Below are 14,473 nucleotides of genomic sequence, written 5' to 3' on the forward strand. Positions count from 1 at the left end.
GCTGGTGGTGTTGCCCTCACAGTTATGGCTAGCCCAGTTGTCATGTTTCTGCTCCAAATCTTTTAGGGGCTTTCTAAGGATTAGTTAGATTCCTTCTGTGGCTATGCACGAAGATTTGTATGAAGTAGGCTCCAAACCTTTCTACTCTTCACCTCATGCTGCTTCCCTTCCTCCTCAGCTCCACCTGTGTTTGTCCCCTCCCCTTCTTGGAGGCATGCTTCTCTCCAACAGCATGGCACTGCTTGATCTGTGCTCTCTGCTGAACACGACCCTCTCTTGGTTCAAATACTTAGTCTGACTAAGTATCACTTTGTCATTGAATTGTCCTTTAGCTACCCATTGCCCTGACCCCAATTCCCCCAGGCCATCTCCAGCTTCTGTACTTAACAGAGGATTCCTGTTACTCTTGTCTGCCCCTCTTACTAAAATGTGAGCCCTAGGGAGAAGGATTTTAGTCTGATTTGGTCAGTAATATATTCCAGTGTTTGCACCCAGTGGGTACTTACTAAATATTGATTCAGTGAGAAAATGACAATAATTAAGAATAATAACAATAATGGCACTTGGCATTTGGGCTGTCCATGCCACTTACAATGCTCTGCTGAGGGCATAGCTCAAAGCTGAGCTAGGAGAGTGCACATGAAAGCGTCATAAACTATCACAAATGCTAAGAGAGGCCTCAGAAAGACAGGGCGCCATCAACTTCAGGGGATAAGTTGGAGGGATTTTCTAGAAGGATGGAAAATACAGAGCAAAAATTTGTAGTTAATATATATATTCCTGGCCCAGGGTTTCTACCCAGCCTTTGGTTATTGAGTTCCAGAAGAAAGATGACTCACACCCTTTATATTTACAAATGCCTTAAGTAGCATAATAGCGGAACAGCTGCCTACCCTCCATGATATTAGAATTTACTTTGTATTGATAATCTCAGTTATTATTTATGATGTTTTAAGTTTTATTTGAGCTGCTCTTAAGTCTAGTTGGGCAGCCCTCAGGACTATGTTTTTATGGATTAGTTAATTTATGCTGGCTTGTCTTTTATTTTTTTCTTGTACATTCCTCCTTTATTCCATAGCAGCTTCCTCTTCCTCCTCCTCCTCCTCCTCTTCCTCCTCCTCTTCCTCCTCCTCTACCTCTTCTTCCTCTTCCTCCTCCTCCTCTCCCTCTCCTCCTCCTCTTCCTCCCTCACTCCTTTTGGTCTTCTTTTCCCAAACCCACAAAACCTGAACCCCACCTAAGCCTCTTCTGCACAGCTATTAACTGTTGTCATCTTTATTTATCAACCACAATTAAATGGGGGGCAGGTTGGACTTATAGGCAAAACCTTAAAAGGAATCCTGCAGAGAAGAGTGAACTCAGGCCTAGGCTAGGGACAGTGCAGTCGTCATGAGATGGAGATACACGGCCAAAACAGGAGGAGGACAGTACAGCCATCATGGTATGAGGACAATGTAGCCATGATCCCATGCTGAAAGAATGGGTTGGAATCCTGGTGGGAAAGAAAGAAATGACCCTCCTTTGGGCCATGAGGCTAACACCTCTTTTCAGTTGCAAAATTGGTGTGTTTAACAGGCATATAGGAACCCAAACTTGAAACTTCCCTCCAAAAAAAAGGTGCAAAAGACCTTTCACTTCACAAGGGAATGGGCTAAGAGACAAAGTACTCCGCTAGGGTTGGACCAGGTGAGAACTGCGCATCCACCATCCCATAAGAATCTTGAGTTTTCTAAAAATGGGGGATTTTAAGGTATAATGTCTACTTTCCTTTTCTCAGGCCTGAATTGAATAAAAATTAACTCAACTTAGTAAGTGTAACTTAGTAAGTGGAGGAAACCTGGAGCCTTCCTTCAAGGATGAATGGTTGACCTGTCTTAGCTAGATGAATGTATCTTCTGGATGTTGTCTCTACAAGTTGTAAGTCACCACAGTCGTGGTGGTAAGAAAATTAGACTTTTCTTGCCACTATAAGCTAGGCAAAATTGTAAATCAACTATTTTCATCTTATAATTTGTTTCCTCATTTCTTTTGGCATACAGGGAAGCTGAGGCAGTGAGTAAGGACCTAAGTGTCTGGTAACAACAGCTAGATAGGTGGAGGAGCCTAGGAGCTATTCATTTTGGCTGGAGGGGAAGAAGAGAAGGCAGGAAGGATGGCAGAAGGGTCAGCAGGGCCATGTTGCAGAAGGTCACAGATGCCAATCATGGTTCTTGAGCTGGGGAGCCAACACAGTGGTTTAGAAAGCTTTATGGAGGTTGTTTCAGGGGATCAGGTGTGACGCTGGGGCAATAAGGACACCTGGAATCAGCTAGACAAGAAGGGGCTGCTGAGCTAGCGCCACCACCAGCACCATGGGAGAGGAGGAGGAGGAGGACATTGAGTTAACACTGCGCCAGGTGAAACATAAGGCTGGGTTGAACGACTGGGAGAGGAGCGGGAAAAGGCGCCTACATTTGTCCTTTCTAGTCTATTTCCTGCTTCTTGAGTTATTGAATGCTCCGTCCAAGTCCCACGTTTGAACAACTCCAATGTAATGATACTCCTTTCAAAGATGATGTAAAGGAAGGCTTAAAATTGTTTCTCTCTGCACAAGAAGCCATACGTTGTATAGATAAGGGCATTTAGGTCTTTCTGTCCTTCCATTTCTGTTCCATCTGATCTATCCATTCTATCTCAAGTCTTTTCTTTAACAATTCCCCTCTTCTCCAATTTCTGACCCTGCCTGAAACTAAACCAGTGCCTCCGTTTTTTGTGGACCATTCTGGAAGCTCCCAGACTCTCCATCATAATCTCCCTGTACCTCCCCATTCGCGATTCCATGCCGTAAATGATGGCTTCCCAAACCATCTCTCCTGTGTCTCTTTCATGCCTCCACACCTTCTGTGTCTCTATATCATTCTCTACAGAGCAACGGTTCGTTACACTCTTCTTTACAATCAGCATCCAGCCTCACTGATCAGTTCTAGATCCCAGACAACCCACATGTCCACCATCTGACTTCTGTGCATCCTAAACACGCTCCTGAAATCCCACCTCAAAGAACTTTCATCTGCACCTCTTCCTGTTTGAAAGATTCTTTTCCAACCCCTTACATTGTTTCCATTGTTCTCACTGGACTTCTAGAAATCCATGTGGATTCTAAAATTTAATGCAAAAAAAAATGTCGAATGAGAGAGTCGGTTCCTATGTTTTACAAATTAAATTCTATTTGGTTCACTCTAGAAACTGGGACCCTAATTTCAGAATGCATCTATAACTTTCTTTGTAACCTTGGGTTCAGAATGACTTTTTTTTCATATGCTGAAATGGATTTGTACTTTTTAGCTACTGGGAAGGAGCAAGAGGATGGTAGAGTTGAAGGTCGTGTCTATCCAGGCACGTTGGAGAACCATGTAGTCAATGGTTCTGAATGACCTAAAGGCATGAAGGGTTTCAACCTTGGACTTCACGTTAGCACTCACTTCTGGAGTGCCTACAGGTTCAGGCTCTGTCATTCTTCAAAATGATCTTCAGAGTCTATTCACTTTACAGATACTCTTTGACTTCCAAGCATCTGATTCTGTGAACACCATTCTTATCTCTTTTTGAGCTGGTTCTCATGAGGACTAACTGCCTGAAACTTCTAGACTTCTCTGAGTCCAGAAAATTCTTTAGAACCATCCCACGAAGTCAGGAGTTCGGAAGTCCGACTCAGTCCCTATATTCTACACTTTGAAATTTAGGGTGGGGGGGGTGTTCCTGGAACCCATTAGGCTATGGTTTCTCTGTCTGGAAAGTTATTGAATGTTCCATTCAAGTTCCATGTTTTAATAACTTCAATTTAAAGATATTCCTTTCAAAGATGATGTAAAGAAAGGTTTAAAATTATTTCTTTCTGCACAAGAAGCCATATGTTGTATAGATAAGAGCATAGAGGTCTTTCTCATGTCCCTTTTCTCCCAGTGCAAGGTTGACACTCTTGCATTCTTCCTATAACAGCTGGATTCTGTGGGAGCTGAATCTGGACTCTAATCTATACATTAGGCCAAAAGTATTCTATAAGCGGAGGAGACAGGAGACTACAAATTACATGAAGACAAGGGAGAAGGGAGGATACAGTTCAGTGATAGAACACTTGTCTAGCATGGGTGAGACCCTAGGTTTACTCCATAGTACTTAGAAAGGATGGGGGCAATGAAATAAAATGCAATACTGAGATCATACAAGTACAGCGTTATGAGGCATGAGGACTTAGAAGAAACACTTGGCTAGAATCCTGCCTAACTTCCCACCGGCTGCTCTACTAGGAAGCTCTGTCCTTCAAAGGAACTGTCAGAAGTGGGTAAGATGAAATTCATTACCTGCATTCCACCAAGGTAAGTATGAAGGACAGGGAACAGAGACATTTCCAGGATAAGAATGAGGCCAGCACACATACCGATCAAATGTCCCATTACAAAATATGCCTGTGGGGAGAAGAGAAGGCAGAATAAATGTCAATGCTCTCACACAGGGTCTTCTGATAGAAATAGATTCAGAAGCTTTCCAATCCTTGAAAGCTGGTATAACCTTTACATAGGTCGACACAGATATTCTCTCTGGAGTAGTCAAGGATGAAGAGTGACTCGGGAACACAAGACTGATGAGTGTAGCCCCTGACACTGCCTTTGTCTACCCAATGTGACCTCTAGTCACCATATATCCCATGCTGCCTTTGCTTTGTTTTGTATGAACTGAGCTCTCAAAGAAACTCAGGGTCAGCGGAAGGTGCTTGGAGGCCCCAGCCAGTGATTCGTGTGCCATAATTAAATGATTGTCAAGTGTTCAGCAATTTGAGTACAGAACACAGGGCATCTGTGGAGTTGAAGCTCTTGGTCACATGTATCTAGCACTTATATTTTTCCATTTGAATATTAATTCAATGATTATTACAGGAGTTGAGTCATCTCAAGTTCAGGAAGTGGTTTATATATCAGTTCTTGGTATCTAGAATGTAAAAACTTAGAACACAGCTTGAGAGGCTTCCCCTGATATAATGAAGGCATTTATTACTGTGAGCTCCAAACCTCAGACACCAAGCACCATCCCCCTCCTACCTTCTTCTTACTAGAGTGGAACCCAGGGGCTTCCTGAGGTAAATAAACAGGTTCCTGGCATTAAAACCCTACAAACCAGACCCAGGTTTGCCCAGTTATTAGCTACCCCTGGACATTGGCAATATGGTTACCAGGTATCAACACATGCTGTGCTTATGTGGTCACTCAGGTCATAGTCTGGCTCCATATAAAGAAGACCTGTGGATTGGGGATTTAGCTCAGTGGTAGAGCGCTTGCCTAGTAAGCGCAAGGCCCTGGGTTCGGTCCTCAGCTCCGAAAAAAAGAAAAAAAGAAGAAAAAAGAAGACCTACCCTACTTTGCCCTCATTTTGTAGATGACATCAAGACTGGACAAAGGGGATCTTCACAAAGATCTAGGAAGGACTTTTTTGATAGTTGTTTGGATCCAGCAAGCAGGGAATCAGAGTGACTTCTACACTGCTTGTCAACTGAATAGAATGATTGACAGGTGTCAGGAGGAGGAAGGGTAGCCTTCATCTGTGGTCCCTGATGCTCAGAGCAATGGGTCAAGGCCCTTTATGGTTTTGTTTTCATTTTGGCTTGGAATTTTTTAAAAATTATATGTGGCATGTGTGGCTTACCCACTGTATCAACATATGAACAGGTAAGGCTGTGTGTGGACAGGGTAACCAACAACATATTTACTAGAATGCTCTAAACAAATTGGAGATTGGAAGAGAGAAATCATGTTGTTGTTCAGATCTAGCTAACACCCCGGGACATGGGGAACCCTACCTACATAGCTTCTGAGGCCAGCCTACAGGAGTCACTCATGTTGGATGGCAAGGCAGTACATGTGCCAAGACAGATTGCTTTAATCAGAAAGGCTTCGCCTAGACAGACCATTTTATCGTCTTGCCATGAGAAGTGGGTCTATACTTCTTCCCTTCGAGCCTGGTTAGACTTTATAATCGGCCCATGTGGTTGAATGTGGAAGAAATGACATGGGGGTGAAAAGCCTGCTCACAGAGGGAATGTGACTTCTGGTCAGGCTAACCCTTAAGAAGCAAGCCAGATGGTCCAATGAAGATGTGTCTCCACAGAGAGGGCAGGTAGAGGCATTATAGCCCCCAGTCACTACAGATATGGATGTAAAGGTGCCTTTGGTGATTTCAACTCCCGTCTCTCGAATCTCTCAGTTACACTCCAGATATTGCAGTGTAGAAAGAGGTCATGCCCAGTGTGCCCTGAATCCTTGCCCCATGAGAACTGTGAGAGAACTGTGAAAGATAGTAAATGAGTATCATTGCTTTAAGTCACCACGACGGAGGGCAGCTTGTTACACAGCCACAGATAACTCTTGCATGTGCTTACCAGAAAGTCTATTGTGCAAGTCTTCCAGACACTTCTCCTTATAATTAGCCCACTTCTGAGTTGTCTCCTTGAGGAGCGATCCTGTAACCTAGACACACAAAGACATGGTCACCGCCAGGCATGATAGTGCATTCAAAAGGCTCGGGCAGGACAATCATGAGTCCTAGGCCAGTCTGAGCTACTTGGTGACACTGTCTCCAAAACAAAACAAACAAGCAAACAAAAAAGATCACTCCCAAGGAGCTGTGAGTCCAGCTGTGGCTGCGTTTCTCTCACACCCTGGTCCTCAAATTTCCTTCCAAAATGGCCCACACCTAGAAACAATTTCCTTGGCATCTTATGTTCTACTTAAAAATAAATCTGAATTTTGCATTATTGCATAATATAATTCTATTTGTCTTGATACAATTATGATTTTTTTCCAAAGTCTTTAAGGTTAACATTTTAACTGAGTGTAAAACAAACAATCAGGCTGAACTTCACTACACTTGCATGGAAATGCTGGTGCGCTCCCAAGGCTATGCAGATTCCCCAAAGAGAAGGATCTCACTGTGCGGAACCCAACAGTGTGACTAAGAAAGGCCCATATACATGGGTGTGGCTGGAATTGGTGCCGCTGAGGAGATGCATGGCTGTCTGAGGCCTTGGGACGTTTTGCTTTCCAACATTGACGGTCCAGTCTGTAGAGCCTTGGAAATGCTGCTCACACTGAGGGGCTTTCCAATAATTGAGTGAGCCTAGCGGCCTCTCTCTGTGAACCTAGACATTTACAGAGAGCCTTTCTCTTCTGCTTTCTCTCTTTCTTTTCTCTTCAGTGAAGGCATCTGCTGAAGCTCACTTTGTGTGTCAGGCTTTGTGCTGAGGGGGAGAGAGGGGTACGAAGATAAGTAGCCTGTGTCTAGCCAGTAAAAGGGATTCATGATACGTTAAAGATGTGATAGGTACAGCAGGAAGGAACAGAGGAGGCTCTGAAAAACTGTGAGGTATTCTCTATAACATCATTCAAATTTAATTAAACATACATAACCAGCCACTATCCCAAAAATAGTGACCCCCATCTGGAGCCAATGGGGGGCCTGTTTTGACCACCAAGTACTCAGACTAATATGCCCTCTCCCTGGCTCCTCCACTGTTCGGTTCAACATCCCTCAACACCTTGGCAATCACAGTGAGATTTGTGGGTTTCTTGTATGACTTTCCTAGGGCATCAACAAACACACACAGATCTCTCTCTCTCTCTCTCTCTCTCTCTCTCTCTCTCTCTCTCTCTCTCTCTCTGTCTCACATACACACACACATACATACACACATAAACATCTCATACTCACATCACAACACGTACACTCTCACATACACATACATACATATACCTTCTCTCTCTCTCCCTCTCTCTCTCTCTCTCTCTCTCTCTCTCTCTCTCTCTCTCTCTTTCTGGAAAAGGGCTCATGGCATCACCATTGGTCCATAGGTTTCAAAAATGCCTCGGTAATTTTCCAAGGCATTCCCAGACCCAAAAAATTTAAAAAAAAAAAAAGGAAAAGGAAAAAAAAAACCCAAGGTCCTATTTATTAAGTAAATAGGTCCAAACAGTTTGTAAATATTTAGATCTTAACAGCTTTGAACCTATCGGGCATTGCACAACTTCAAAAACTTTAGGATGGGATTAGATACCCCCACCTTCATTTCCTGTTCCAGGCTGGTTTTGTTCTCACTGGTACTTGCTTTTTACCACAGTACCTGCAGACCACCAAGTTTTTCACAATCTAATTGTGAATCAAGCAGACACAATGAGATGGAGCCCAGCTATGAGGCTAGCACTTGGGAGCGGGAGGCAGAAGGACCAAAAGTTCAAGTCCAATGTCAGCAACACTGTAAGTTCAAGGTCAGCCTGGGCTGCACAACAGCCTGTCAATTAATTAAATTCAGGTCTTGGTGTGTATCTCAGCCCCATGCTTACCTGATATGTGCAAGACCCTGGTTCCATCTCCAGCACCACAAAAACAGAACAAAACATAGATATCTTGAGCTAAGAATTTGCATGGTGTCTGGAAAGTGCCACAGTCATTATTCTTTCCTTTAGAATTCAATATATCCCATAGCACCCACTGAATTCACAATGGTACCCCTTGCACCTTGACATACAGTCTGGGGACTATGAATATTAGCCAATGAGGAGGAAACAAGAGGATACGATAGCCTGCATTTATCTCTTAGCTTCATCTTGCAATGAGTTTGGAATCTCTGCTAATAATGACCCCTTCTGAGATAGAACCCAGGAGGCATCTAGTAATTTTACCAAGAGATTTTTTAATGAAATAAACATGCTAATTGGTATTTAAGTGATTCATATTTTCTTTAAAAAAAATTTAGCAGATGAATTAATAGCCAGTCAACAAGTTTCCCAAATCCTCAAAACTGCAGAAGTAAGGCTCTCCCTCTTATAAAGGGCTTTTTGTGACCTGGGGATGCTGTGGGGAGCTTATGTAGACCTGCCTAAATAAGAGACTGAAATCAGTCTCTGAATTAAACTTATAGTTCCCTTGTTCTTTGCCAGGACTAATGATGATGGTGAAAATAAAGAAAACAAACAAACAAAACAAAACACTTGATAAAGCACTTTGCAACACAAGCAAGAAGAGCTGAACTTGGATTCCCAACACCCATGTATAAAGCCAGGCACAGGGGCACATGCCTGCAATCCCAGAGTTAGGGAGGAGGAGACAGGAGGAGCCCCATCTTCAGCCAGTCTGTCTGGCTGAATCAGTTAGAGCCTGGTGAGAGCTGGACCAGTGAGAGACCCTGGAGAACAACGAGATGGAGAACAACAGAGGAGGCCACCCAACATCTGACCTCTGACCTGAGCATGTGCACACTCGTGCACACGAACACATGCACAATAAACACACACGGTAGAAAACAAGTTAAAGCTAAAAACTATTGAATTTGCTCAGCCCACAGGAGCTAGAGAAACATGGGCAGTCTTTCCAGGTACTTAGTTAAAAGACATCAGAAAGATGGGAGGGGTGTCCAAAGCCTGTCACAGCTAAGTCACCAGTGTAATGGGGAGAAGGGATGCGTGGAGAGGTCTGGCTTGACCTTCATTACCCTTTCCCTTGCATGGGCAGACTGTATCCATGACTGACCTGGCTGAGACTCGAATGGGAGGGAGGGGGGAACCTTTATTGCTTCACTTTCGCAAATCTATCTTTCTTTGTTAGACAATGAATACGCTGCAGAACAAAGAAAGGGAAACTCAAGTAACCAAAAGCAGGGGAAGGAGGGATCACAACACTCATCCTCAGGGAGCACCTTCCCTTCCAGACCCTTCTCTCTGCACATCTTGCTTCTTTTCTTTTTCTGTTCTGTTTTATTCTAGCCAAAAACGGAAGCCATATTGTTCTAGAAGATGCGTCCATTTCAAGATGTACTTAAAACTACTTTATGGTTGCTTTGACTCAACACCCCTTTAACTCCTGTACGTAAGGCAGTGGACGACTGTGGTAGAATTTTAGTTTTTAAATCCTCCTGCATGGAACATCTAACTTACTTCCAAATGCTGCTAATAGGATATTGTGATGAAAATCCTCTGAGGTTGGGGGTGGGGGGGGTGCATTGGGGGTGAATCAGTTCCTGGGTCAGGGAATACACACATTTTTAAAGGTTTTCACAATGCACTTCCAAACCGTTTATCCTGGTCAATTAAAAAAAATTTAAGACATGCACCCTTTCATACACCAATCAGCAAGGTCTAAAATCTGGTCTCCTAGAGCCGATAGTAGTTTGTATTTAATGCTGAAAAACGTAAATGGGTGAAGGGTGGGTGTGAGCTAGCCATCATTCGCCACTTGCATTTAGAAACCGAAGTATCTCTGAGGATTTCTCATTAAGTGAATTTTATGAAGACTTCCTGCCAGCATGCACACATGCAACAGCCATTTATATCCCCAGGCAGGGAACTCACATCTCAGTGAACTTCACGAATGTCTACGCAAAGCCTAGTAATGTATAAACATCTAAAGACTCTGAGGTTAAAGTTGGATAATCAAAGGGAGATTCATCAGATTCACAGCCACATGCTGCCGGACAGGCAGTGCCAGCATCTCCGTGCACACAGTCCAGGTGACAAGGGTCAAGGAGAGCTCTCCCCCAAGTGCATTATTGATATGGAAACACTGAAGTGGAAGGGCCAAGTTATGATTTGGTTGGCATTGTCAGCCAGCCTGAAGTACTACAGATGCTTCTGTTATTATACATAAATAGCCATATGTCAACGGCTCCCAAGAGTGTTAGAGAAGACAGAAGACAGGGCCACAGCCCGCCGAGTAGACACAGTGGCTCCCCAGATCATGAGTTTAGTTGAGGAAAGGCAATCATGTGATTCTCTGGAGCTTTTTGCCCATCTCTGAAATGGGTAATGTTCATCTCATGGTCTGGCTGTGAGCATCCTACAGGATGATGGGTAGGGAGGCATCTTACAGTGAGGTGACCACGGCTGGAGTTGGGCTACTGTGTGCTGGACAGTTGGACACATACGGGTAGACAGTGAACAGGGTGTAACAGCTGGATAAGTTGGGTTTTTCTAGGAATACTCAGAGGCTACAAGCAAGCGTGGACATTCCATCAACTCTCCCTACAACACAACCACCAGTAACAGTGGAAACGGCAGACCGAGGTCACCTGCTCCTTGGGGACATAGTCCTTCAAAAGAGTCTGCCACCACAGCAATATCCTCCAACACCACCAACTGTCCCCAGGTTGACAGTGCTTGAGGAACAAAGGCACCCCCGAGGGAGAATTTGGACTTGGAAAGTCAGCACCAATTTTTTGGCCTGTCTAGTTTCTGGCAGAAAGGCTGGGAACTGGGACATTTATGAGATCTGGCACTTCTGCCCTCCCTGGATACAGAAAGGCAGGATTTTTAAATTCAGAAGATGCATCTGAGGACTGAGAAGCAAAGGGGGAAAGGTAGCCATTCCCTAGGGTGCTTTCTTTACTGAGACAAGTGGCACCAGAGTCCCTCCCCACCACAGCCCTGAAGAAATGAGACACCCCCTGGAAAGGGAGGGAGTAGGCATACTCCTCCTAAACTTCTCAGGTGAGAATAAAGCAAGCTACTGAACACCCTAACTTAGGGGCATCCTTTGACCACAGTTAAACACATACTAACACTTCCAGAAAGCTCTCTGCTATCCTACAGTGGGTCCCCACTGATGGAGGTAGAGTAATGCTAGTTAACCTCCACGGGCTCAGTTTCCTCCTCTGTAAAATGGGGTTAACAAGAGAACCTCCCTTGCAGGGCTGCTGAGAGCATAGAAATAGATTATAGAAGCAGGGGTGCACGATACCCAACTCAGAGCTGTTGGTGCGTTCACATTACTTACAGGCTTTAAAATCAATCGCAACGTATCTGTGGTGCGAATGGTCATGGTTTTTAACTTGTATGTAAATGGACAGTGAGGAAGTATGGGCTGTAGGACCCCCAGTGTGAGTGAGGGTGAGCTCTGGCTGACGGAATCACTAGCATCTGTGGCTTATGTTGACAGGTCTTTGGATTTGGTACCTTTTCCTATTATAGACTACAGAGTACTATAAGGAAGTTTCTCAAGTATTTGCAATAGGAACCCAAGAAAAGAGAAAAGAAGAAGAAAAGGGTATAGAAATGTATAACTCATAAATGCTTACATGGGAAGAAGCTTCTACAATGATATAAAAGGAAGAGCAGGACACAAGTGATTTGTATGTCAGCATTTCAGCTATGCATAATAATGCACAGAAAAGAGATTTAAAAAAAAAATCAGCCAAAATATGAACAGTGAGCAGATGCTGTGGTTGTGGTTGAGCATCATATTCTTAATAGAGTTTTATTCCTCCCAAATTGCCTACAAGGGGCCTAAATTGCTTCTACAATCAGAAAACATGCACAACTGATAATATTAACAAGAAGAATGAGGAATAAAAATCTGTTCTTACTTGCTTGATGGAAACCAGCAGAAGCAGGGCGAGGAAGGGCCTCCCAGGGCCCCACAGCAGACGCATCTGTTGGGAGTGGAGAGGAACGGGCCCCTGGGCCTCAGGGATGCCCACTGGCTGTGCCCTCACTCGGGGCACGGGTGCCTCTCTGCATCTACTGGGCACTGCCGGGCTTGGTTGGGGCCTCATTCTCCTGGCGCCCGTTCACAAGTGCAGGCACATCCCTCCAACACTCCAAGATGTACTGCAGGCGGTGGCCTCCTGCATTCCTCCTTGTCCAGAGAGGAAGTGTTTGCACAAGTCCTCTGCAGGCCGCCGACTGTCTGAGCTGCTCTACAGCGATCTACCGAATCTCCAAGTTTCTCATCCCCCGCCTGCCCCTCCTAAAATCATGGGAGATTTTTCCCAGACCTACCCCCAAGACGTCTATGCTGCCTGGAACTTCCTCAGCAGGCCCAGAAGAAAAAGCAAGGCATGCTTTCCATTCCGAAGATTTCTACTCCACGCACACGGCCAGATTAAGGTTCGGATAGCTGGAGAGGATGGGCCTGGATGCCAGGTAGGAATCTTTTAAGCCAGGATTTCTTTCTAAGGCATCAAACTTTTCTAAACCACGCCAGGACAGAGCCACCTCTGAGCTCCGACATTATTACTGTGCCATGGTAACCTGGGTAGTTTGCTTGTCTCAGAGACAACACCTCTAGACCCAAGGTCTGCAGCAAAAGCCTGTTCTGTGCCGAGTTACATCCACACGATAATAAAACAATGGGTAGGAAGCGCAGAGGTTGATGCCTTTGGATTGTCCACGTGTTCTGAGTGGGCCGTTGTGTTCTGAACACAGTGTTGCTCTGACCACCTGACAGATAGATACTCTTATGGTATTCATGACTACTCACTAACCAACACCCCACCTCCCCACTTCAGTTTATGATTTCAAAGCCTTTCACCCTCTGTTCTATTTCACTTGAACTCACAAGTATCCTCCCAAGGTACCACTACTTCTTCACCTGAGGCCTGAGAAATAGAGGGGTTCAGAGAGGCCAGGTTGTTTGTTCAAGGCTGCAGAGCAAGTAAAAGACAAAGCCAAAAAAAAATAATAAATAAAAAAGACAGAGCCGGCCTTCTAGCCAAGTCACCTGAACTCAGACAGCTACCTGGTCAGGAACTATTCGTTAACACGGGGGTCTCTAAGCGCTCCTGTTCTCTAGCAGGCTCTTGTCTGTCTCTAAGGCTCTGCTTGAGGCCCCTCACTCCTCCTCTCCCTGGCTGGCTCCCAGCTTTCTATCTGGCTTTTCCATTGGAGGCCCAAGTGGAAGGTGAGAGACAAAATGTCAGAATGACAAGAGGCAGTTTTCTCTCCCCTTACCCCCTCTCTTCCCCTCCCTCCTTTCTTTCTTCCTCTACTCCCTCCCCTTTTCTTCTTTCACATTTAAGTCAAACCATAGCTCATTTCCAATAACTGATCAAGCCCAGTGAATTCTGAACATTCACGGGAAAACAGGTGAGCGCCGCTAGATAAAAATCCCTGAAAATCTTAAAACCCACGCATGGCAAGAATTCAAACCTTAATAGTAAAAGATCAGTTTGTAAAGGGCTCCCAGATGGGCTTTTATGCCTAGTGTGATTTCTACAGTCAATGTGGTCATCTCTTTGGACCACAGAGAATGGGGTGAAGTGACAGGGAGGGAAGAAACCCAGTGTGTGTGTGTGTGTGTGCATGTGAGTGAGTGTGTGTGTGTGAGAGAGTCTGTGTGTGTCTATGGGTGTGTGTGTGTGTGAGTGTGTGTGTGTGTGAGTGTGTGTGTGTGTGTGTGTGTGTGTGTGTGTTGAATGTGGAGGTGAAGCTATTCTGTACACATCAAAGGGGAGCTTCAGGTTGCACGGTGGTGGAGAAAACACCTGCTTTCTATGGATATTCCACTTCTCAAAATCATTTTTCCTGATTTTTTTCCCCTGAAAGGACAAGTCTTGGTCTGCCTGCATACAGTCACTACCTGCTACCTGTTGGACGGATGCCATCTAGTGTCAAAAGGCGGTAAAACTGTCTGTGAGAGCCGCATGTGGTTTCTAAGGCTACGGAGAGCACACGGTGCA

At 44.7% G+C, this 14,473-nt stretch overlaps 1 protein-coding gene across 1 annotated transcript in view; it reads right to left on the minus strand.

The window, feature by feature from the left end:
- The window catches only part of Glp2r (glucagon-like peptide 2 receptor), a 63,255-nt gene extending 50,583 nt beyond the window's left edge, over nt 1-12,672 (minus strand). The window contains exons 1-3 of the mRNA NM_021848.2: nt 12,380-12,672; nt 6,410-6,497; nt 4,341-4,445 (exon numbers count right to left, since the gene is read on the minus strand). Of these exons, the coding sequence (NP_068620.1) occupies nt 4,341-4,445; nt 6,410-6,497; nt 12,380-12,568 (382 nt within the window). The 5' untranslated portion in view covers nt 12,569-12,672. The remainder of the gene's footprint in view (nt 1-4,340; nt 4,446-6,409; nt 6,498-12,379) is intronic.
- Nucleotides 12,673-14,473: the final 1,801 nt, after the last annotated feature.

The sequence above is a fragment of the Rattus norvegicus genome, chromosome 10 (genome assembly GCF_036323735.1).
Source record: "Rattus norvegicus strain BN/NHsdMcwi chromosome 10, GRCr8, whole genome shotgun sequence".
Lineage (NCBI taxonomy): Eukaryota > Metazoa > Chordata > Mammalia > Rodentia > Muridae > Rattus > Rattus norvegicus.